This window comes from Anser brachyrhynchus (genome assembly GCF_964034855.1).
Source record: "Anser brachyrhynchus genome assembly, chromosome: 1".
NCBI classification, from domain to species: domain Eukaryota; kingdom Metazoa; phylum Chordata; class Aves; order Anseriformes; family Anatidae; genus Anser; species Anser brachyrhynchus.
Genome location: NC_137694.1, coordinates 100886491 through 100911142, shown reverse-complemented (window position 1 = coordinate 100911142; position 24652 = coordinate 100886491). Strand labels below are relative to the sequence as shown.

The window sequence follows — 24652 nt, the reverse complement described above, 5'->3', positions numbered from 1 at the left end:
TTTATATAATATCTGTGGGAATCAGACACCTAACACTCATGCTTTTTATTGGAGTAACATCTTCTACATAGGAAATCTGATTAATGTATTCTGGGCAACCCTCAGTGAGAGAAAACATAAAGAATTGGTAATTAAATTGAACTTGAGGAAAAAGATACACACAGATATGCTCACTTGCATTTCCATACAGAATTTAGCATTTGAAGGTTCCTTATTCAATTTTCAATTTCAGGTTTCTGCTTCTCTTGCAAACAGATTAGCACACACATAAAAATACTGTTCTCAGAAGATAATTTCCAATTAAAGATACAATATCATGACAAATGACATTTAACACATAAACACCATTTTTTTACAAAATGTATTTCACCTTGGTGATCCTTTCAAAATAACTTTACGTTACAGATTTGAAAGGTAATTGGATTTTATTTGAAAGGATGGGTAGAATGATGTAAAACAGTTCAGTCTTTTAAACAGGAGTAGTAAAAATATTGGCAAGAATGGAAGTTTAACATCTAGTATTACAGTCTTTATGAGAATTCAAATATTTTTTTCCCCCAAATCTGGGTTATAGCACCTTTTGATTTTTACTCTGACTTCCAATGTCTGCAGAGAACTTCAAAGTATAACTGGAAAATATGTGACAGTGTTATAAACAATAAATGAATGCACCTTAATTTTGCATTACTTACAGTCCATAAGCAGAGTTTACAGCAAGACTGGTAATCTGTTGTGGAGGCTCACCGTCCACCCACACCAACTGAATAACAAGATTTGCTTGGTATCCAGGAGGCATTCGCACAGGTCGAGTCTTAACACTAAGAAGAAGAGGTACAAAACAAGAACAAACAAACTGGGCCATGAATAACAACCACTTCCCCTGAGAAAATACTAGTGAAGCAGAATCCTCTAATAAGTTCAGAGCAGTACCCATACTTGCAGCATATTGTGCAAATACCTGTTCATTGAGACTAGGCATTTTCACTAGACATTCTAGAACAGGAATGTTTTGGACGAATTTTATGCTTTGACTTTAATTTCTGTCATAGAAACAAATTTGAAAATTTCAACATTCCCTAAAGGAGAGACTCTGGAGAAAATACAGGTGAGATAAGCACTTGGGGTCAATAAAAATAATTTTTGCTTCATCATTTTGTTTTCGTTTTACTTTTCATGATTATTTTCTTGTACTATATAACATACACTTAAAAATTGGCAAGAACTTACATGGAAAACATAAAATACTTTCTTCTGAAAAATCTCAAATTGGACATTTCTGCGTTGTTGGAAGTTTCTTGCTCTTGCTCTGAGGTAAGGCAAGAGAAGACAGATGAGATGTGCCTTTCCATAGTGCACCTCACCATTGCATAACCAAAACTTCTGGACTTGACAATTCTATTTGTCCATCTAGTACAAAGAAGTCCTGTTTTCTTCTTATAATCTCATACATGAGCTAGTCTTAATGAATAAATGTTTCCTATAGAAAACCCGGTATAAATATTAGCACCTCTTCATATTTTCTTATGGCAAATTCAGTGACTTGGAAAGCAGATAGTGAAGGTGTACACTGAGAAGGGTTTAAGAACTGAGCATTTTTGTATGCCTGTGTTGTTTATGATCTTGACTTATAGAACTCAGTGATACACTGAAAGAAGATACTGTGCAAGAACAACAACACTGAGATGCGTTATTCATTAGTACACGCACACTGTAGGCAGTAATTTAGAAATGACGCACCTTATCTGCCCAGCTGGAGAGAAAAAAGTAACCACTTTAATTGTATTGTATCAGGAGCTTTGTTAATACCATGGTTGGACAGACATGCAAACAAAGAAGCATGCCAAAAAGTACGCCAAAGAAATCCTGGGAGCCAAAAAATGGTGCTGGCAGTAGTGAGATAAGACTTTCTGAGGTGTGGGTTGACCTAGCCATAATGAGCACTTGCTGTAGTGTCATTGCATTAGATACCATGTTGGAACTAATAACACTGTTCCGTCAAGCATGAAGAGATGAAGCAGCAGAAACAGGAGCTGGGGCAAGCATTGAAGGAGCTGAATAGTTTATTACTAGGTGTGCAATGTCTTTCACAACCATCTACAATTTTCCCAGGTTCTGCAGCCTCCTCAAATTTCATAGTCCTATCAGAGCATATCTAGTATACCTGTGAGTACAGGATCACATATCTGGCTTTCATAGCAGAATATATGCAGCATTTCAGGAGGAGGAAGAAGACCTTCATTGGGATTTCCAAAACATAACCATCTGCTGTCCTTTTCATGACCATGACCTGCTCCTGTATTTTTTCCTCTCTGATCACATGAGTATTTAAATTATGTGGCAAGGTTTTGGTACCAGAGGATGGAGGGGCCACAGTGGTGGCCTCTATGAGAAGAGGCCAGAGCAGAGATTGCCCTGCAGCCTGTGGAGACCATGGTAGAGCAGTTATTTCCCTGCAGCCCATGGAGAGGGCCACACAAGAGCAAATCTCCACGCTACAAGAGCAGGTCTCCATATTGCAGCCCATGGAGGACCCCACAGTGGAGCAGGTGAAATGCCACTGAGGTAAATGAAGCCCTGGATTACCCAGGAGTATTGGTGGTGAGAACAAAGGGTTCTATATCTGGGAACCCAAGCTGCTAAGGGAGAGGGGCACTTTTTAGTCCTGGGGAAAACTGAAACTAAAAACAACAGTTGTATATGATGAAGATTTATTTTTTTAAAGCACTTTACAGTGTTTACTGTAAATACGCAGAAACTGAGTATTTTATACAAATAGTCCTCTAGAATGCCTCCTGTGACATGGCCCTTGCATATCTTATGGCTGTAGATAAACCTTTAGGAGCTAGGCTAGTGGTGGTGTTTCCATCTTGCACCTGATTTTCTGTTTTCTCTCATTAGATCCTGCCCTTAGAATTTTTATAAGAGATGTAAAACAGATGAGATACAAGAAGCAAGACTTAAGTCTATTGCCCTTTCAGCTGAGTAGACATACTTTCCATCCCTATTTCCCAATGGTTAACTGATAAAGTGGGGGAACACAGTAGTGAAGTACTCTGTTACCGTGAGTTTCAACAAATATCTAAGACAATGTAATGTGTTTATTCTTTTCCCCTCCTAAACGCACTACCACGAGACTGACAATGGCTGCAGAATTAATTCTGAACTTCTCAAATATGTTTTTCTTACTGCTTTTCCAATACGTTCTTAATAACATACTGAAAAACTCAGACAACTTGAAATGCCTTCAAAGTTTTCTTTCACAGTTTTTACCTGAGCAAAAAGCAAACACCCTACTCTGCATACTCTCCACTACAAATATGAGAATCTTCTTTGGTAATCTGGGTGTTATTTCACAGGCATTTTCTTCAAGCACTAAATTAGTTTTAGTAGGGTTAAAGACTATAAGACTGGAGTAAAATAGTTTCAGATATAATTCAGTTTTTCATTCCCATGTTCGTATGACACTGTCAATCTTTATGCATGTTTGAGTCATTCTCCTGGCTTCACTAACCATCTTGCTTGACCAACACTGTTGATAGTTAGCTCTAAATTGTTTTGGTTTTGCCTTTTTGGAAGTGTTTATACTATGAGTGTAAGCAAGCTGAAGGAGTATTCATAGAAGGAATGTCAATATTTAGTGATTTCCTTGAAATTTTCTTGTTATGCTACATGGAAGTTCATTGGTGCAAAGTTTTGGGTTTTAGTTTTCTTCATGAGATAATCACAGTCAGATCTTTGTCATTTTCAAGCTACTTGTCAAAATTCCTGACTGTCTTAATTTTGAGATGATACTAAAAGTCTGGGAACATTGACTTACCTTCTGGGAACAACTATTTAATGACAGTATATGCATAAAAAATGTTTTACCTGGATAATTGATCACAAATATATCAGTTTTCTTATGCTATTTGGCATATTTGATTATATAATCTTCTGAAATAAGCAAGAAGAGTATTTCCACATTGTTACTCGCCTCTCTTGGTAACGTTTCAGAAAAATAGTAAGTTTTCATTACTTTAGACCCTTCAGTCAGTTGCCTTCTAGTACTTATTTCCAGACACAAACATTCAGATACCGACTTCTGACTAGTAAAATATTATGTAGTGTGGAGTGCTGTAATGAGTTTAAGAAGGAGATATGAAACACAACAGAGCCAAGGTTAAATGCTAGTCTGTATATAAATTTTTATGTGGATTAGCAATATAATTCAAGTTGTGCAACTACCTGCCACGTGTAGGTGGCTGCAGCTTTACAGTATCACTGTATATTAGACTCTGTACTGTTACTCACCTTATTAACTTGCATATAAAATCAATAGCATCATCCAGGACTCTACTGGGTTTTCTGCATTTCCAGTACTACTTTCATCTTATCATCATGTCCTGCTTAGAACATAAGTTATTCAAAAGAAAAAGATGGGTTTGGATTGGGGGAATAGTAGGGATATTTATATGCCTTTTCCTGTTGAAAACGGTGTGAGTGTACACAACATACTTTCATACAAATGTTAGAGGGGGTATGCCAGCAGTTCTCATGGTGAACACTAGAGATCACTTCTCTAACAAAATATGTTTCGATTTACTTTGGGCAAAATGGGGCAAAAATCTGTTGGCTGCTTAATATGAGATTGTATGGAGTTTAGCAAACTTACAAAAATGAACTATCAGAACATTTCCAAATTTATTACAGCCTTGCTTCCTTCCAAATCAACAATGCTTCCCCTCCCCTAACTGAGTCAAATAAGAATCCCTTAAGGGAAAATCTTATTCACTGAAAAAATCAATTGCATTCTTACTGATTTCAATGGCACAAAAAGGTTTCCCACTGAGATTTTTTTAATAACTCCTCTCTGCCTCTTCTATTGATTTTAATAGTTTACATTAATCATTAGACTTATGTCTGAGATTCAGCTGCTAGACTGAATGAGGTGGACAAATGAACAGGATGCCAAAAGCTACTGTCTATTATGCATGAGCAATGTCACAATATTACTTTTAAACGTTAATGTTATTTTTCAGGAGCACAACAGACTGAAATATCTGCAAAGTAAGGAATGTTTATGTAAACTGCTTTTGAAGTAATTGAGGCATTAAAAATATTTAATAATAATTAGACTGAAATAATAATGAATTCACTGAGAGGAATCATTATTAACTGTGCACTGTAATTCCTGTGAAATTATGTTTTATGGAGTTTTGTACAGAATTCTGTTTTGAAACTCTTTTAAGCCTGTAATTTATCTGCCTTATTAGTAAGACATATTATTCTACTCCAAACAATAGCAATGTGTACTGTAGCAGACAACAGTTTGCTTCTTCCTAAAGGTTGAACACCTATATACTTCCACATAGTACAACTGATTCAAAACATTTAAGATTGTTTGGTGGGTATGAACACGGTTTCCTTCCCCAACATGTCATAAAATATACATACCTCTTTCACAGAGGATTATTTTACTATTATACTAATTAATCAAGGACCAAAAGCTTTGCACATGGTCACTTTATGGAAGTATCTTTGTGAACTACAAAAAAAAAAAAAAAAGTTCCTCAAAAATTCATTGATCTATTCTGTAGTGCTTGTATTCCATTCAAAACTGGATGTGAGATGAAGATTTACTCATAGATCATACTGGAAAATTACACTCAAACTTTAACTGTAAGTTTGTCTTCTCCATAACTTAATTCCAGCTATTTAAAGTCCATTGTTAATTATTTTGCCTTAATTCTTTCGTTTGTTTAAAATTCTGGTTTCTTTTCATTGTGTCATATGCGTCATATGATGTGTCACATACATATAATTAACTTCCTTTTCTTGAATCACTAATATATCTGATACAAATACTTTTTAGAAAGATAAATATTTGAATGATGGCATAGACTTACCTAAGACATGGGATACTGTCCTTCATCATTCCTTCACATGCTACAGTGTTGGTACTGCCTGAAAGGCTCTTTAAAGAAGGAAGCTGGGAAGAGGCATCTGGAAACTGGGGAATTATTTCTGGTTCAGGAGTAATGATATCTTCTACTTCATACTGAAGTCGTACCTCTAGTGACTTAAATAAATAAAAAGCTAAGTCACAATTTAATAAAGAAAGCTGCTGGAAGTTTTATTACTTTCAAATAAATATCAGTAAATCTTATTTCCTTAAAAACAAACAAACAAACAAGCAAAAAGCAACAAAACATTTATCATCATCATGTGCAAGCAAAGAATACCGTCATTTGTTATTTATACAGCCTAACAGCCTAACATCACATAGGAACTTGGAGAATTAATTAGGTGTATTCTTCCAGTGCTGACTTTGATCCAAGCCTTTTCTTGTAAGTGAAAGGAAAGATTACAGCTTTCCAGAACTTAATCTGAAAAGACATATTAATTACTCACTCCCAAATAAACAATATTTCAGCATAAGAAGGCATCATTAAGGATCAATTTAATGAAATTTTTGTCTATTGTCCATTTTATTTTTTTCCTAAGCCAATTAATTAAATTATCATCAACTCTTTCTCTGTATTGCTAGTACAACAGAGTCTCTACAAGACAGGTTTTAGCCAGTCTGCAGAAGCTGAACAGTGTGAGTAGTACTGGTCCATGAACTCCATCTGTCCATATGTGGGTGTCAGGAAATCAGAGGTAACAGCACAGAGTTCCATATTCCTTAGACTGCACATGAGCTTGGCAGATTCTAGAATGCAAAATCTAAACATCTTAACTTTCAATCTCTGGATAGGGAAAAGGAGACCAACCAAGCTTAACCATCCTTCAATTCTTTCCACTAATTCAGGAAATTTTAACTGAAGGAATTTCAAAACAGGGGAAACTGGGCAGGGAACTCAAATCTATATAAGTAATCATCTAAAAAATAAAATCATGATAAATATTGGGTAATTCTTGGATAATTTGTGAGGTAGAAAGGAGAACTCTAGAAAACAAAACAAAACAAAAAAAGTACAGCACTTTAAGAGTTAAGGTCTTGGGAATACTAGCTAAATAGTAATTTCAGTGCTGGTTTCTTGAAGTGATCAGAAGCAATTACAGATGTAGATCTCCTTCTTAGTAGTTTCTCACCGAGACATCATCTTCACCAAAATCAAGATGGCAGCACAAAGAAGCTAATTTGTATGAAAATCAGGAGATAAGGATCAGTACACTGAAGATTTGCCTATTTCTCAACCATTGTGTTGTAACATTTCAGAAAAAAGTGATTTTGCTCAATCAGAAGAGAAAGTGTCCTTTCTCAAATTTTCACTTTTGTTTCCTCCAAGCAAAATCTATACATATTTTTTTGCCTGAATCAGCTTAGAAGCCTACGGACAACATTTGCTTTGAAAGAGTGAAATATCGAGTTCAGGAAAATCTAATCTTCTGGAAGTAATTGCTGCTGTCTGAAACAATTTATAATGCTGTCTAATGTTTACGAGGGAAGGGAGTATGGGAAGAACATGTTCTTCTGCTGACCATGTTAGAAGTGCCTAATTCTTCTCTGGATATTTTTCTTTGTGTCTTCCTTTTTCTACTAAAAATCATTTTGTTACGTTCTATCACCCACTTACACACAGAAGGAAAAATTGTGGCACCAATTTATTTTGACACACTGTAGAAATCTTTTTTTGATAATTGAATCAATATGTTAATTGATTTTCCTTTCTATGGTCAAACTACTGCAAACTTATTTTGTATCATTCCTCTCAAGAGCTTTGAAGGAGAGCTTTACAGAGGAATCATAGACTGATCACTGAGAAAGTGATCTTGTTTAATATATACCTAGATATCTTTCCTGGACTGGATGGAATGGATTTAGATAATAAAACAGCAACAAATGCTTTTCACATAACTATATGGCAATGACTCGAAGGTTGGATATAAACCAGACTTTGAGTCATGTGCATACTACTTGTCTCCAGAATCTGACATGGAATGACACAAATAACACTTATATTCATGAAGTCCCAGGCACAGCCTGTGCCTTAAGGCATGTTCAGCAGTGGACTTCCCTGCTACATGGAGGAACCTCAGAGTAGCCTTCATGCTTCCCATTCATCATAGCAATGATGTTACAAGACTGATGGCTCTCAAACATGGTGTCTATTAAAATGCTGGGATTTGTAGATGGAACTCAAGCTATGTTCAGGCTGGTTGCTACAGACACTAAGTGCTAGAACTTGGGCTCACCTCACGCAGCAAAGTCCTGAGGCTGGCCAGCCCAGTCTGAATATAGACAATGCTAGGCGAGCTAAAGTCAGGTATGTATTCCAACAAAAACTCCTGTACTTTTTGTTAAAAAAACAAGCAAACAAACAAACAAAAACAATACTAAAACCAAAACAACAAGAACACCACTTAGGAATGAAGACTTGAATGCTTGCAACAAAAATGGTGAAACAAGAGATGAGGCTCATCTCAGGGATGCGCAAAATCCAGGAGAACTCATTGATTATGCCAAAAAATATTAGATGATACTAAAACAACTCTTCACAGAACAATTCCTTATATAAATGTTTCTTAAGTACAGATGAAATCTGAGAAACTGTTAAATTGCACACATTATTATATTTTAGAACACACCGGGTCTGCTGCAACTCAGCTGAAAATCTAAAAGATGAAAATAAAGAAAATAAATGTTAGGTAATAAAAGATAAGGTGCATTTGCTGTGAAATAGTATATGAACATTGAAATGTAATGATTTTAGCAGCATTATGTGTGAACTGGTCAATAAGGTGAAATTACTGTTCATTAGCTTAAAAACCTTCCTGAAAGGATGCCTCAAGCTAGCTTAAAAATTGCCTCTGGTGGAAAAACGAGAGGAAAAAAGCAGAACAACTACTGGTAATGAATCTCTTTACCAACTGGCACATGATTACAGGCCAAAAGTGGCACAGATGTTTTTGCCACGCTAGAACTATAGACTTTCTAAAGGACATTAAAATAGTGTGAAAAGGAAAACTTTTGTCAGGGAAGGTGTAAATGGAATGGAATGTTTGGGTCAGCCATGGGGATTTTTTGAGAGCCAGCAGACATGAAGAAAGACCTTCTGGAAAGAGTGTGTCTGGAAGTTGCGGACTATTCTCCAGAGTCAGAAACTGGCAAGCCAGAAGGAAAGGCAGTCATGTTTAGATTGGCTTTCTCTTAAGAGTCGTCTGCCGTTAAGTATTTTAGACTAAAGAAAGATTTTTTTACATTTTAAGTGCCATTGAGCCACACTGCTAGAAGTGGTTGTGGCTCCTGTGAAGAAATGCAGTTTTAAACAAAAGTCTGACATGCTGTAGAATGATGATAAGTACAAGAGGACTGAAGTGCAGTTAAAAGAACATGAACTGTATGATTCTACCTCAAAAGAAGTGACTGCATGAGACCTGAAGACAGAAAAAGGAATATTTGAATAACGCTGAGGATCATGATGCTTAATAAAATAACAACTACTTAGCCATAAATCACCTAGCATTTCAAATAGTGTCTATTTTGGAGGAAACAAAGTCAGTCTAAGTCAGAAAAAAAATAAACTCTCTTAATTTTGTTAAAGCCAGTGATAATTTTCAGTTCCCTTTCATGACAAATACTATGAACATAAATCGAAGATACTAAATACTTAATTTAAGAAGAGCAATGTTGTCTGATAAAACATACATCCATCAGTATTTTAGAGAAGGCAAGTATGACAGAGATTTAATGTGATCAAAGTCTTAAAAGCAAACTACATCTGAAATCCATCCTGAATTTTACTATTAAAGTGAAAAAGAAGAGAGTTGGATAGCAAAAACTCATGTTTTTATTACCAGCTTAAGTATGAGCAAGATTTCCCTCAAAATTTTAAAAATTGAATGTTCCTAAACCTATGTTTACTGAGCTTGATATTATTTTTTTCAAGTATATGAGTACAGAAAGCACTTTGATTCAGAAATGTTGTTCTTTTATAAAGGATTATGAATGACTTACTGCAATTTCTGTATTTACTTCATGTTTGCTGAATCTATAAACAACCACATATGCAGAAACTCCTGCCACACAAAAAATTCGGCTTTCGGGACACCAGTACATCATCTGAACAGCAAAAGGGTCTTCTTCCACAATCTCAGCTGTTGCTTTTCCTTCTCCCAACTTTTGTTTTTCAAAGACCTTTGATGTTTTTAATTTGTACAACATCTGTAGAGTAACTGGAATATATTAAAACATATAAAAATACTGATTAACAATAAGCAAATCAGTTATAAAATTCTTCAGTTCCCATTTTCTTTTCAGTTGTGGCATAACAAAGAATCATGTGAAGGCCTAAGAAGAGAAAAAGATGGGCATTATATTCTGATATGCAGTATTGGTAGGACACGTATTTGATATTTACAAAATGTGTATTTGTCTGTGAAATACTTAGTACTTTCTGAGGCAAGATTATACTCAGTGTTAAAAAGAGGTTCTGATGCAACTGCTGTTTTCCTAATGAGATGAGAAACTAACATTTCCTTTGTCTTGCTAGAAAGTAAAGAGTAAGAGGCATATTAAGAGAAAAAAAAAAAAGGAAAATATTCTTGGCAACACAAAGACTTTCTGTAAGAACAGGAGTTCTAAAATTCTTTGAATTTCCTGACTAATAAGTATATCTGTATTTATACCTGCATATAAAAATGTAATATCCAGAAACTTTGGTCAAGAGTACAACTATAGCACCGTGAATTTTGGAGGCAACAGAGGAATTGTAATTAGCCCCATTTTGCTTTATTGACATTCCCCTTTGCTGTGTTTTTTACTACTTTTACATTAATTTACCAGTGTCATTAATCAATCACTGCATAAGGTCAGAAAAAGTCAGTCAGGCCCAGCACCTATTAGGGTGTGTATTTACATAAAGGTAAAGCTGCTACACATGTTACTGTAATTATGCTAGATCAGTCCAGCTACCCTGTGTAACAAGCAATGAAAAGATGAAGAGTGGTGTTTTAGTTATGTAATCAGATGACAACAGAATTATTATTATTATTATTATTATTATTATTATTATTATTATTATTATTATTTTTCAGTTTAAGTATATTCCAAATTTTCACAAATTGCAGCAATTACTTCTGTAATGAATTCATCATTCTTCTGTGTTTTGTGGAGGTGGGAGAGGGCTCAGGATGCCCTTAGTCTCAGCATCAAATCCAGAGAGTCACTTTGAATCAGGCATCTTGGGCCTACCCATACTAGGACCTGAAGAATTACAGAGTCATAGGACACAAGTACAAGGCAAGACTATGCCTTATGCATCTGCGAATTACTGGGCACCACTTGCACATGGGCAAGTAAGAGATGGCTTTTGAGATAAACCTGGGAAGATAAACTTGGGAAACTGCTTCAGTGGCTTAGCAATTGCCTGTCTCCCACAAATCTGTGTTTTCAGGTGCAAAATTATACAATTAAAATATGTCTAAAAGCAAAGTATTTTGTGCCTTCCAGTACAAGTAGGCTATTATGTTTGACAAGAATCCTCAAATTAAATTTGAACTCTGTTATAAAAATTAAGTCTGTGTGAATAATAGAACTTTGTAATAATTAAAACCTTGTAAATAGTAAGTATCAAGTATAGTACCAGTAATGCTGTAAGCAGGACTAAGACCAGGACATCAGAGATGCACTGAGAGTCCTATTACTGTTAAAGCAATGAATGAATATTCATGATCATCCAGGCTTTTACCTCCAAGGCCAACTCCCGTTGCAGCAACTGATTAGCGGTTTATGTTTACACCCTGTGAGAAGCTTTTTTTCCCCCACTTTTTTTCCCTTTCCTTTTCTCCTGTTGACCTCATTGCAATTTTTTCCTTTTTGATGTTCACTATAGATTGAAAATGCTGAAAGATGCAAACTTTAAATGTGGCATGTATCTTTTCTTCTTCCATTTCCCCAAAATATATATATTATAAAACAAAATATATTAGTCACTTTCTGATGTAACTTCTAGTAATGTTCAGTTGACATGGCTACACAGAATTCCTATATGAAATTAGGCTTTGGAGATAGTCATTTTCTCCTTGACCATCCTGGTGAGTGAAAGATTTGGTATTAGGCAAAAACAGAATTACCTGACAAACTCATCAGTTTTAGCTGATGTTAAAATCTTGTAAGTGTTCTTCATATTTAGCTGGAAATGGTAATACAATTAATCATGACAATTCTGCAATTGGACAATTGGAGTTAGCAGGTAGTTTAAATACCTCACAGTTGGTGTTCTTGGCCACTATGTCAGACTGTTTATTAGGGTCAAACTAAATCTCTCCGTGCCTAGCATTTCAGATAGTTTCTTTCATGCTTGTTTCTTTAAGAAATGAAAAGAGACTAACTCAGGAAAGAGTTGTTCTACCTAGAGATCTCAGTACTACTGAGGGGAGAGAATACAAGGCAACACTGCTCCAACTCTTGTGAAGTACAGACATTATTTAAACCAAAATACATTTGCTTTCATCCAAAATACATGCATCTTTAAAAATAAATATATTTTCCTAATAAGTACCATATGTATTTTCTGTAGGGAAAAATGCTGTTTTCCGATATTTACAATTACAGCTAAAATGTGTGGAATAACTTTTATGAAGCTTTTTCTTGCTAGCATGAACGTAAGTGCTTCCTAATTATTTCCTGGTTCTTGAGACTGGGCAGGACTTAGGTCTTTAATTAAGTAAAAATAAAATATTAAAATACAATTATACATCTTATCTGTAAAAAAGACTACATTATACTCAGAATAGAAGAGACATGAAAACCAAAACTGAACATTAGGTCTAATTCAGCTCACTCTTATATACACAAGAGGATTATGCCCTAGGTATTATTTGCTAGTACTTCGTCCTTCAGAGGTTTTGGTATGTCAGATCTGGTGTTTTAATCCCTCTCCTGGACTTTCATTCTTTTCTGTCTAATATATCTCATTAGCAATGTTTTTTCCTAATTTGCTTAATATCACCTGACTATTCCTAATTACACTACCTGAGATATTACTATGCATAATGTAAAATATCATGTATTATATATGTGTGTGCGCATGTGCATGATTTGTCAGCATTATATAAAAGTGAACTTCAGAAACTTACTGGCAGAAGCATCCCAAAACTTTACTGATCCATCTGCATGGCTTAAAAAAATATAAAAAATAAATGTGTTAAAACAAGATGCAATTACAAAACATTTTCTACTTTCAGTGAGTGATAAATATAAGTAGAAAAACTGTATTTCACTTGTGTGGTAACTCCCCATACCTTACTGACAATGTATAATGGCATATATACTAACCATAAGAAAATATTTCGTTATTAGTTTGATTGCATTAATAGAATACTTTTTGATGCATTTCCTATAGAGAACTAAGTCCCCAGTGATTTTTAAGATCACAACAGCACAAAATTAATTCCCATACTAATGCCAAGGTTAAGATTCAGCACTTTGGGCCTTGCGCTGGGCCAGCATCAGGCCTATGCACTCTAAAAATGGCATGTATATCTAACTTCGAAAAGACAGAGGGCAAGCTAATTCTGCGTAATACCTTACAGCTGCATTCTTTTTATCAGTAGAAAATCCTCCTCGAAGTAGAGTCGGAGAAAGGAGACACTTCTGTTTAAAATTAGAATAATCTCTTATCCTCCTTATTGGTACTATTGCACATATTTTTGTATCTTTTAAAGACAGCTTTTGACTATCATTGATTATAACAATTTATCAAATGCATTGCTACCATCAGCATGGCTGAGACCAGAAGAAAACACAGAATGCATCTTACAAGAAGGCTGAGTTGTACTTTTCAAGAAAACACAGAATGCATCTTACAAGAAGGCTGAGTTGTACTTTTCAGGGTGTTTTCTTGAAAATACATCAGGCATTGGCTCAATGGGGCTGCTACTTCAATCTGAATCTTTCATGGGTATGTCCCTCACTTTCAAGGTGAAATTCATCCCGGTGCACCACATCCCCACTAATCCTGTGGTATTAAAATGAATTCCCAAACCATCCCCAGACACAAAGTCACCAGAAGGCCAAAGGACAACAAGCACAGAACAGCTGGCTCCCCTTTTAATGCTTTTCTCTATGGCCCTCAAGACCAAAAAATTCTATTGCAAAGGATCCTCCTTTCCAAAGATTCCATCTTAACAAGAATACAGACTTATTTTCTAAAACTGGGGCCTCAATCAGTAATTCTTAACAGTAGTTCATCCTTGAATACAAAGCTCTGTTTTCTACAGCAAACGGGAATTTCTGTGGTGACTTTGCACCAAGAAGAAAAACCACGTACTTCAACTGAAGAAGTTAGGACACAAATACCCTGTCAAGGGTCAATGTTTACTTATAGGTAACCCACAATTAAAAGTTCTAGACGCTAACAATTTAAAAGAACAAATCCTCAGTTTCATTCTCACCCTGTAATAATGATTTCGGGATATGTCTGAGCTCCAAGGTTCCATGCTCCACCACTGATAGGCCACTCCTAGATAAACAACAAGAACATAGAGTTTAAAACTAATCCTGATGAATTTTGCTTGGTTAATTTTTAAACTCAAGAGCAGACTTCTTCTTCCAGAAAGCAATACACCTTATAAAAGGAATGAAAATGTGTAGTATTCAAGGCTTTTAACACTTATTAACATTTTTGTATATTCATTAAGACTTTGAATTTCTTTCTTTCTTTTTTAAAAAACATTTTGGCACAGATTATGAAACTGACTTTTATGTTAACAACTAAAGTTCCAAGTTTTTAAAAGATTTCTGCACAGCTAACACTGCAAACATTCAAACAGGAACCAGAGGAAGGTGTAACAAACAGCTCTGCTACTGTTTTCACATTTCTTGACTCTTGGAGCTTCTATAGGATGCTGAATAGAACTGAGAATCTATTCTGAGGATGGAGACTACTGAAGAAGCTGGCCCAGAAAAGTGGGAAACAAGTATCTGAGCATCACGATATGGGATATGAGACAAGAATGCAACTTTCACAGATCATGAGAAATCATCATCTCTTCCCTGCCTTTGTTTACTAGTGGCGAGATTCTCACTCTCTTCCTTGATCTAGGCTGGTAAAGCAAGATGGTGGTCTGTGCCGAAAACTTGACACGTACGGATACAGGATGTGGCAGATGACATGGGCAGAGTGGGTAAGGATTTGTGCAGAGTATGACTGGGTAGAAAAATCTGGGCATACAAACTGGTTCTGAGAATACGTGGACTCGATGCATGTGGGTACGGAAATGGGTGGGTGGCAAATAATTGGCTATCTACATTCTGAGTGTGTAGGATACATAAGGATAGATAAAAAGACAAATTGAAGAAAGAAAAAACATATTTTCTTAAGTACTTGGCTGAATCAAGACCCCAAAGAAGTATATAGGGCCCAGATTCTCAGTTCATGGAAAACAAGACAGCTCCAAGGAGAATACTTCTTTTAATATGAACAGAAAACTGATGGTTTGATTAGTTTGCCCAATATTTTTTCTAATTTGTTTATTATGATTTCTAATCAAAACATAAACCAGATTAATGCTTGAAACTTATAAAGTAATTCCATTTTCTATTTTTATTTCTGCAGCTTGTATTATTTCTAAGACTCTTTCATTAAGACCTTGGTAGTTCAGTAAAATAATAATTAATATCCTTATTTAATATAATGCTGTCAACTCTTAAATTCCACCGAAGCTTTTCTGCTTTCCATTATACTCATTTTATATACTACTTCTTTCTTTGATAGAGATAACATATTCAGACAAATCTGAATTTTAAAGTCATGGCATTCTTTTAACTCAATCTGATCTGACATAACTCCAGCAGCCTTAGTCCTGTATAATGGTGGCTTAAGCAACCACAGAAGGAAAGCTGCCTCTAAGCTGCTGGCTGGACCAATTTGAAATTAGCTATTAAAGAAGTAAAATGAAAATAATTTGGCAAGATATTTCAAAGACATAAACTGTATATCTGCTTTCTTTATTTAATATATTGATTTTGTTTACCTTAGTGCTGTATCCTTGCTTTTTATGTTTTGCTCCTACAGAATAGAGTACAGGAATCAAATCTGGAGGACAGTCGGCAAAATATTCTGTGCAGGTGACAGGTGACTCATGAATGTCAATAGGATATGGATTTTCAAAGATTGGAAAACTAGTCAAGGAAGACAATTTATTAGAAGCACTGTGATACACTAAACCATATAAGAAGACATTGTTATTTTACAGTGTATAACAATCTAAGTAAAATCATTACTCATAAAGTACATTTTCCCTTATTTTTTAAAGATATGTATTGTTTTGGTGTCAAAAATAACTAGTAAAGATATAAAAATTCTTGTATTGTGACAAGAATTCTCTTTTTGTAATGTAAATTTTCCCAACATATCAAAATCTTATTTATGAAATACAGAGGTTGTACATTTTCTAGAAGCTTCAAGTTCACACATATAATATATACTATGACCTAAGAACTACCTTTACAGCTGTGGATTTTATGTTGAACAGTTTTGCTTATTGGGTTGGTAAATTACTGATTCTACAGTGAACAATTGAAATAACAGATGAAGTTTATTTCTCACTTGCATCAGTTTGGACTGTCTGATAAGAAGGCAGGCCTCACTTCTGGCAGATTACACAATGTTATTCACAATTCAAAAATGCAAGAAATTTTGCTCTGATTCCACTTACATCCATTTTCTGTTGCTGAGATGATTGGAATTATTCTTGAAAGTGAATGATATCAGAATATGATTCACTTAAAATATTTCAAATCATTAAAGAAAAATTCTGTTCTTAGTTATACCAGTGTGAATGTGGACATACATAACTGTTAGTGTTGCATGCAGAACAAAGGAAATAAGAATCAGATCCTGCATTTCATGATATGTAGTTCCTCTCTGGTATTAACACTGATTCCAATGTGAAAGAATTATTTGTCATTTAAAACAACAAATGGATTATGAAAGAATCCCATAGATCCACTATAAATCAATGTCATTATTTATTAAGATACTTGAGTAAGCATTTAAGTGGTAGTCCCTGTGGAATCTAGTGAAGTTAGGTGTGCATATAAGTACTGGTTGAATCTAGTTTCTAACACACAAGTTCAGGTCATGATTCAGCAGGTGACCAAGGATCACTTAACATCAATATAACATGAATGTTTGAGGGCTTTACTGAAGGGATTACAGGCTTAGATTTATTCCCAAACTTGAAATCAAGCTTCTGTTGATTAGCTGATTCTAGTTTTTGAGGTGGAGGTAAACATATACAGTGAATTAACACCAAGAGTTAATGATTTTGGATAGTAAAATGACATTGCATGATATCACTTGGATTTTTATTGTCTGCTAGACAGTTAAGTATAAATAACTTCATACAAGACTTCACACTTACTTGCTTTGTGTCAGGTCAACAACAATGAGATCTTTTTCCAAAAGCACAACTACAGCATAGGGTTCTTGAAATTCTGTAAGAGAAGAATAAAATATAAAAGACCTGGAGTTTTTCCATTAGTCATTCTAATCAAGTAAGTTACATATATGTTCTCTGAACATTCAGAGTCTATTAAACAAAGATTTGAGATCCAAATTTTATATATACATTTGCAAACTAGACATATCTGCAAAATAGAAAGCATTTGAGTAGGGCCAGATAGGAAATGAGAAAAAAAATGACTTTTGGACAGTTTTGGGGATCGACATACATAGCAGAAACAGTATTGGCATATTGAAAGTAAAGAAATAGAATGTAAGGAGGTTCCACTTCTCACTGCATTGCTAAATCCAATTATTATACAGAAAATGTATTTTTGCTGGCCAGTATTAATACTTTTTCTGTGTACTACTGTTCTTTAAAAATAGACTATGAACAGCTTGATATAAAATGCCCTCATTTCCAAAACAATTCCAAAGCAAGATTCCAAAGGAAATGTTCTCTATACCCTCATTTTAACAATAACAAGGGATAACAGAAGAAAACGTTCACAAGACTGCACTTGCAGTAGTGTACTGTGATCTTTCAGCCAGTTTTCTTTTGTAAGAGAGCATTTTCACCTAAGTTTCAACTTATTCAAAGTATTGTGCTCTACAATTCAATGGTGCTGATTTTTTTTTTTTTTTTAACACAGATGAGTTACAGTTGGACACTGGAAAATTTGTGATCGAGAGTGCAATTAGAGAAATATTTATAATTTATTATATATAATTATTAATGATTTTTCCTCCCTAGGAAATACTTTTCATAACAAAAGCTTACATCCAGCCACACAACTGTCATAACACTCCTGTAAGTCTGCTGCGTTCAATTCAGGTACTGACGAGTTCCTTCCTTCTGTACACTCTTTAGAAGAACATATACTTTGTCTCTGTATTTAACAATTTTTTTTTGGTTATCAAAAATGAATTATTGAAATGACAAGTATATGCTTCCCTTCACTTATAGGGTACATTAATTTACATAGTGCAAAAGGTATTAAAAAATTATAAATATGAAATTAAGACTGTAATTTCAACTGCAGCAACCCATTCCAATATGTACAAGCTCAGAGTACACTCTGGAGATAGCTCATGCCAAAACGCTTAGTAAAAAGACAGCAGCTTAGTCTCCTTTCAGGCCAGCTATGAATGCATGGTGTTTGGCATTCTGTTGTTACTCCAGGCTGTAAGTAACAGGTCAAACCAAAATTTTTAAATAATAGTGTGTGAGCAGGGGGAGGGACTACAAAATGTTAATACTGGAAAGCGTCACTTTATTTGCCACAGGTAAATGAAATGCCATACTAACTTAGGTTACTGAAAATTAAATTTATTCCATGACATTGAAACATAGGCCATTGTTTTTAATATATAGTTGATTTAGCTATGTGTAGAAGATTTATTTTACTTCACTCACTGGGGGCTTAAAAAGCTAAATTTAGTTTCTTTTTTACTTACAGCTTTTCTAATGTTACTTTCTGGAGTTTTCTGTGAATTTACTTCAGCATTTGGCAGTCCCACAATATGCAGTAAAACACTTTAAGATATATACGCACATATGTTTGATTAAGAGCAATATTTCCTCACACTAGTCCATGTGTTTCAAACTTGTATCTGGAGATTTATGCATACTTCATTGTCAACTGATTACTTGTTTTCTATGTTGAGAATGCAAACAAGTTCCAGTTACTTTCAGTGATTTTTTTAATTTTTTTTTTTTTTGAGATGGAGACGACTGTGAGAACAGAAGTTCCTGGATGGGAATTAAGAAATGAGAGAAGACTGCTTCATTTGTATTTTCTGTAAATATGTTTTGCTTACTGTACTCACCATTTGGATATGGGGTTTCACAGAGAGTTAAAAAATCAACTATGGGGTGATCCATTTCAAGAACTGTAATTGCTTTTCCATGCATAATTGTTAGACTTGGTCTTCGACAAGCCTTATCATATGACAATCCACCAGAAAATATCACAAACGGTTCACTATATCAAATATAAAAACATAGCAACCGTAAGTTTACACACATAAAAGTTTACATTATAGGTTTAGTGTCTTTAAATAAAAAATAGCTTTGCAAAAAGAAAAAGGGGATGATTCTGAAAGCAGTTTATTAACTCAGGAATATAACATTGAAATAACTACAGAATTACAAACATACCTGTTTTTACAGGTCTTGTACTCTACTTTAAGAATTGGTTTACAGGATTCGGGTTTTTTACCATCTCTTTGAATTTTTCCTAAGGAAAGAAAGAGAGTGAAAACTGTATTAAAACATCATGGTAATAAAACTATCAAGCTACCAAACTAAAATATACACCTTGTAGCAACTGTATAATCAGCAAGAGAACGGAACTCTGAAGCTACAGGAGATGATGAGTGTTAATACCTATTTCCCTAATATATGTGCTTCTTTAAATTAATTACATTTATTATGGCTTTAAGTTTTTACTGCCACATACATTTAAAGGACTACAGACTACCCTTCAAAAACATATGAAAGCTACGCAGATTACTGATGAGCATGACACAGCTAATAATTATTGAACTTCACCAACTGTATACCTTTTCTGATCATAGAATGACTATAAACAGGTTCCTTTTGTTGACAAACTGTTACATGCTTTGTCATGTAACTAGTTGAGGGATAAAATTAAATGAAGTGTACATTTAAATTCATGGGTTCGTGGTTAATTCTGGCTCAGTATTTTCTTCCAGTCAAAGAAAAGTTGTTTGTAAACTAAAAAAACAACAACAAACAAACAAACAAAAAACAAAAACAAAAAAAACACCACTCAAAACAATACCAACCAAACCAAACCAAAACAATTTTGCTTTTATTACTTTGGAAAATCTATGCTTGCTTTCAAGAATAAACAAAGATATTAGCAAACAACATGGAGAATATTGTATTGTTTCTTTGTTTTACTTTTTTACTATCAAAATTACCATGTGGGATTGTGGTCTGGAATGGTCTGTTAGGACTTTTCAGGTTCCACAGGGTCAAGCTTCCATCTGAGTGACTGCACATGAACTGTTTCCCTTCATGGTGCCAAGCAACAGAATGAATAGCCTGGAGAAATGAATGAAGAACTTGAGACTGAAAAGGAATACACTGTCTACACTAACGATATTTTGATATATGACTTTGGATTATATTAATCTAACCGTGTATCAACAGTGGGATTGATTTTGTTTGTCTAGTCCATTACCAACACTTAAGAAACCAATGGCTGTAATCTACTGCAAATCAAGCAAAAATAATCCATTATAAATGCTAAAAGGACAGAAGAATGTAAGAACCTCTACTGAGTCAGACTAAAATTGAGGAAACGGTGTTAAGCAAGAAGTATATGAACAATATACAGTGCAATCATAATATGTCTGATAGCTCTTAGAAGTATTTCATTTGTCAAATGTACAGGGAATGCTATGCAACAGTTTTTACAGGTAACATACAACATACACAAGCTTTCCCAGAGGACTTCTTTGGAAAAGCAGAAATAGTACTCTATTCTTGAATCATTTTTCTTCCACATACTTAAGTTTCAGAGAAAGTACACAGAAACCTGTGATGCTTAATTTAAATACAAAATAACGTAAAAGACCAGGATTGTTTCATTGACATAAGAAAAAACAAAAACAGTGATGTAAGATAATTTGGGAACAAATAGTGATTCAGAGAAGAGTAATGTCATACTCCTATGTACACAATGCAAGTAACGTATAAGGAACGTTAGGTATACCAAAAAGGAACGCTTAAAAAATTAACAAAACATTCTCGCTATTTCACTAATAACTAGTGAAACTGATTAGCACAAGATATCAAGAAGTTCAAACACAGATTAGGCATGTAAAATAAATAATGACATTATCCATAATTACATCAAACAAGCTGAAAGGATAACAGTGCAAGTCTTTAATTTTTGCTGGTACATTCTGGAAACTAACAAAAGACATTTTCTGACAAAACAAAGTATTGCTTCTTTGATTACCGCAGTTTCTCACGCACTTCCCTCAGAAACAGAAATTCCCTGAATTTTCACCTGAATTTATTCCCCTTGTTAGCTGCCAAATAGCAAAAAATGCAATATACTTACATGTACATGTAAATAAAAGACAGTTATGCTTACATTTTGCTTACATTATGCTTACAATGCTTACAGTTGCATGTGTGTGTGTTTTCTTTTTTTTAACCTGATTTGTTCAAATCACTTTAAAATTATGTCTGGGTATTTAGTCAGCATTGGAGTTGTTCATATCAATTTTGCTTAAGCTGATAAGAAATTAACATAAGTGATGATGGTCACTCTTCAAGACTCCTTGTTGGTCTTCCTCTTTTAACAAGTGTATTGATTGTTATGGTTGGTAATGGCTCAGGGTCTGAAGGGAATTTCAGGGAAGAAAAAAAAAAAAAAGTTGTGTCTCCTTCCCAGAACTTTTACTCAGCTCCTGAGGCTGGACAACATAGCCACAAATTAGGATTTCCATTAAGATGTCCCAGATGGAGGAGGAATGCCCCAGGATGAACCTGACTTGCTTTGTATATGAATAGTTAGCTAGCACACTGGTAAGCTAGACATGCCAATAAAGACTCAACAAACTGGGCAGAAACATTGTGAACTCTAGATACTTACCTTCAAGTGACATAATGGGTGTCACCCAAACTTCTACCTACCAGAGTAGAGTTGTCAGAAAATTCCTCTCAAACACCCATAAGATATCAAACTACAACTTAAGCAACAAAAGATAACACAGAAAGATGGCTCACATACAATCCATTGACATTGCCCTTGGTTAATAAGAACCCTAGATCTGTGGGAACTACTGCATTTCTCTCCTTGTGCAAATTAATTCTGACATGAGCTTATTCATGCTTGCTATCATGCCAAATTCAAATCTGCTTTTGATGTGTTATCACACATAGAAACATTTCACATGGTTACAGTCACTAACTGTGCCTGAGCAGGAGCTAGTAACTAGCAGATGAAATTTGCTGCCTGTTAAACTGCCTCTCAGCTGCTAGGTGCCACCTGCCAACATAAGCCTCCTGTTGAGTAGAGCTGAGCAGGAATGCTCCTATAGTCACAGACAGTTGGCATAGCAGCAACTCAAATTCACCTGATAGACTGCTCTGAATTGATCAAGAAATACTTAGGATTTGTTTTGGAGGTCTCAACTAGGAGTCATGAATAACACTGAATGATGGCAATGAGTAAGTGTCCCTAATTTTCTCTCTGCTAGAATATGTCTAGTATTCTGATCTATTTCTTCAGCATCCTCACAAAAAACGAGCAGTTATTTACTTAGAACAAGAGTTCATCAGAGTGGGTGACTCATGTGAATGTTCACACAGTGTGTACACATAAAGCTTATCACTCCAGATTGGGTATGTTTCTCCTGCAATACCAACAGTGGTTGCATGCATACTCCATCTTCTCTCATACTCAGCATGTACTAAAATTAAGCATGCCCAACACCATTTCAGTTCACTCCTGAGCACAAAAATCACTCCACTGAGAGGAAATGATGGGTACTCTAAGACCACTTTTAACTGTATTTTGAACAAGCACAATACTAATCTCATCCTATCACTTAAGTCTTAAGAATCCTTTGTATTAGTAGTACTACAGGACCATTACAGCAAGGGCTGCATCAGATGTGATGCTTCCATAATGGCATAGTGCTTGATAAAGGTAGGGAGATGTCGTTTGTCAAATGTCTCTGAGAACTCTGCAGCTTCCTTTGGGAGATGTGTTCTAATGAGAGATGGTGTCTATGCTATAGAAAGCTCTGAATATGATTTGACACAACCTGTCAAACTCATAAAGCCTGCATAAGAAGATGGCTGGTTTTTGGGGGTCTGCCAACTATCGGTAATAACTTGCAGATACTTTGAAGTATCTAGTTTGTTTATGTGCTCTCTTTTTATACCTATCTATGGAAATAAACTTCTAAGGACTTTAGGAAATGGTTTGAAATGGGAGCCTTTTATAGAGGGCATCATGCAGGATCATTGATTGAAAGGGCCTGAATATCTCATACTCAAGAGAGATGATCACCACTGGCAAGATGACAGTCATCATCACACCAAAACACAAGCTTACATCTGACAACTCAAAGAGCAGACACAAGGGTCTAAGCAGCAGGTTCAAGCTCCACTCTGGCACCAAGTGTCTCACAAGTGAGAACATTTTAGTCTCTTGAGAAGCTTTGTCACAGTAGAGAAGAGCACATTGAAACTCCTTGCATAAGGAGTTGATGGGCTGCGGCAGCTTCTAACTTTGTCTTTAGTTGTGCTATAAGAGAGACAGGACTTATTTTAGCACCAGTGAGTAAAACATAAGTACTAGGGAGAAGCTTTAAAGGGAAGATACAGGCTTATAAGAACGCCCAGCAGAGGAGTTCCAGATAATGCAACTTATACAGCCTTTCTGATCCTTGGTGAGAACCTCCCTCGCTTGGAAGAAGCAGATGTTTTATGTATGAAAGGTTTCCAGCCTTCATGACATTAAGTATAGCATGACTAAAAAAGGGTAGGGAATGCAGCTGTAAATGCTTCATTTACAAGTCTGTTAACAGTGGGCAGAGTCCTCAGGTCCTCCACTTACAGGTTATTGGGTTATCTAAGTGAGCTGTTTATTCTAGGAACAATGTGCCCATGACATTGATCTGGATGGTAAGGAAAATGAAAGGACATATTTCTGCAAGTATTGGGCAGATCCTGCTAATATGGTAGGAAACAACTAAATGCACAGTCATAAGATTGCCCATATTCTGAGGAGATGTCTGCAACATATATCATGTATCCAGGTCTGCAAGACTCACGTGATGTGAAACATCACACTGGTATGACAATACCATGCAGCCTAGAAAGGACAGGCAAGATTTCACAGTGATGATGTCCTAGTGGAATAAGAACCATTGTCTCTCAGTGAACCTTTTGTTAGCCAACTGTTCAAATGAGAATGTTAAAGAAAAAGGACCTGTTCCATCTGAGCTGAGTGTCCACTACTCAATTAAAAAAACAGCATTCAACATAGTGAAAAAAATTGAATGGAAGAGACCTTTTAATAACATTTCTCAATAACAATGACATGGAAGCATTTCCTGTAGCTATACTAAACCAAGCATCTTTAAAGTCATGAGATATGAGACTATTCCTCTCTATGACAACTGAATTACAGCAGATATAGTTCTCATCTTGAACTTAAAAAAAA

General features: G+C 35.2%; 1 protein-coding gene across 10 annotated transcripts in view; it reads right to left on the bottom strand.

Annotated features, from left to right (window-relative positions):
• STXBP5L (syntaxin binding protein 5L) overlaps window positions 1-24652 on the bottom strand; it is a 205237-nt gene that overhangs the window by 59271 nt on the left and 121314 nt on the right. For all 10 annotated transcript variants that reach the window (XM_080576817.1, XM_080576813.1, XM_080576818.1 and 7 more), the window contains 10 exons: window positions 20382-20505; window positions 19594-19672; window positions 19263-19417; window positions 17353-17425; window positions 15961-16108; window positions 14380-14447; window positions 13063-13103; window positions 9941-10158; window positions 5886-6058; window positions 693-818 (listed from right to left, as the gene is read on the bottom strand). In XM_080576817.1, coding sequence (XP_080432943.1) covers window positions 693-818; window positions 5886-6058; window positions 9941-10158; window positions 13063-13103; window positions 14380-14447; window positions 15961-16108; window positions 17353-17425; window positions 19263-19417; window positions 19594-19672; window positions 20382-20505 — 1205 coding nt within the window. The remainder of the gene's footprint in view (window positions 1-692; window positions 819-5885; window positions 6059-9940; window positions 10159-13062; window positions 13104-14379; window positions 14448-15960; window positions 16109-17352; window positions 17426-19262; window positions 19418-19593; window positions 19673-20381; window positions 20506-24652) is intronic.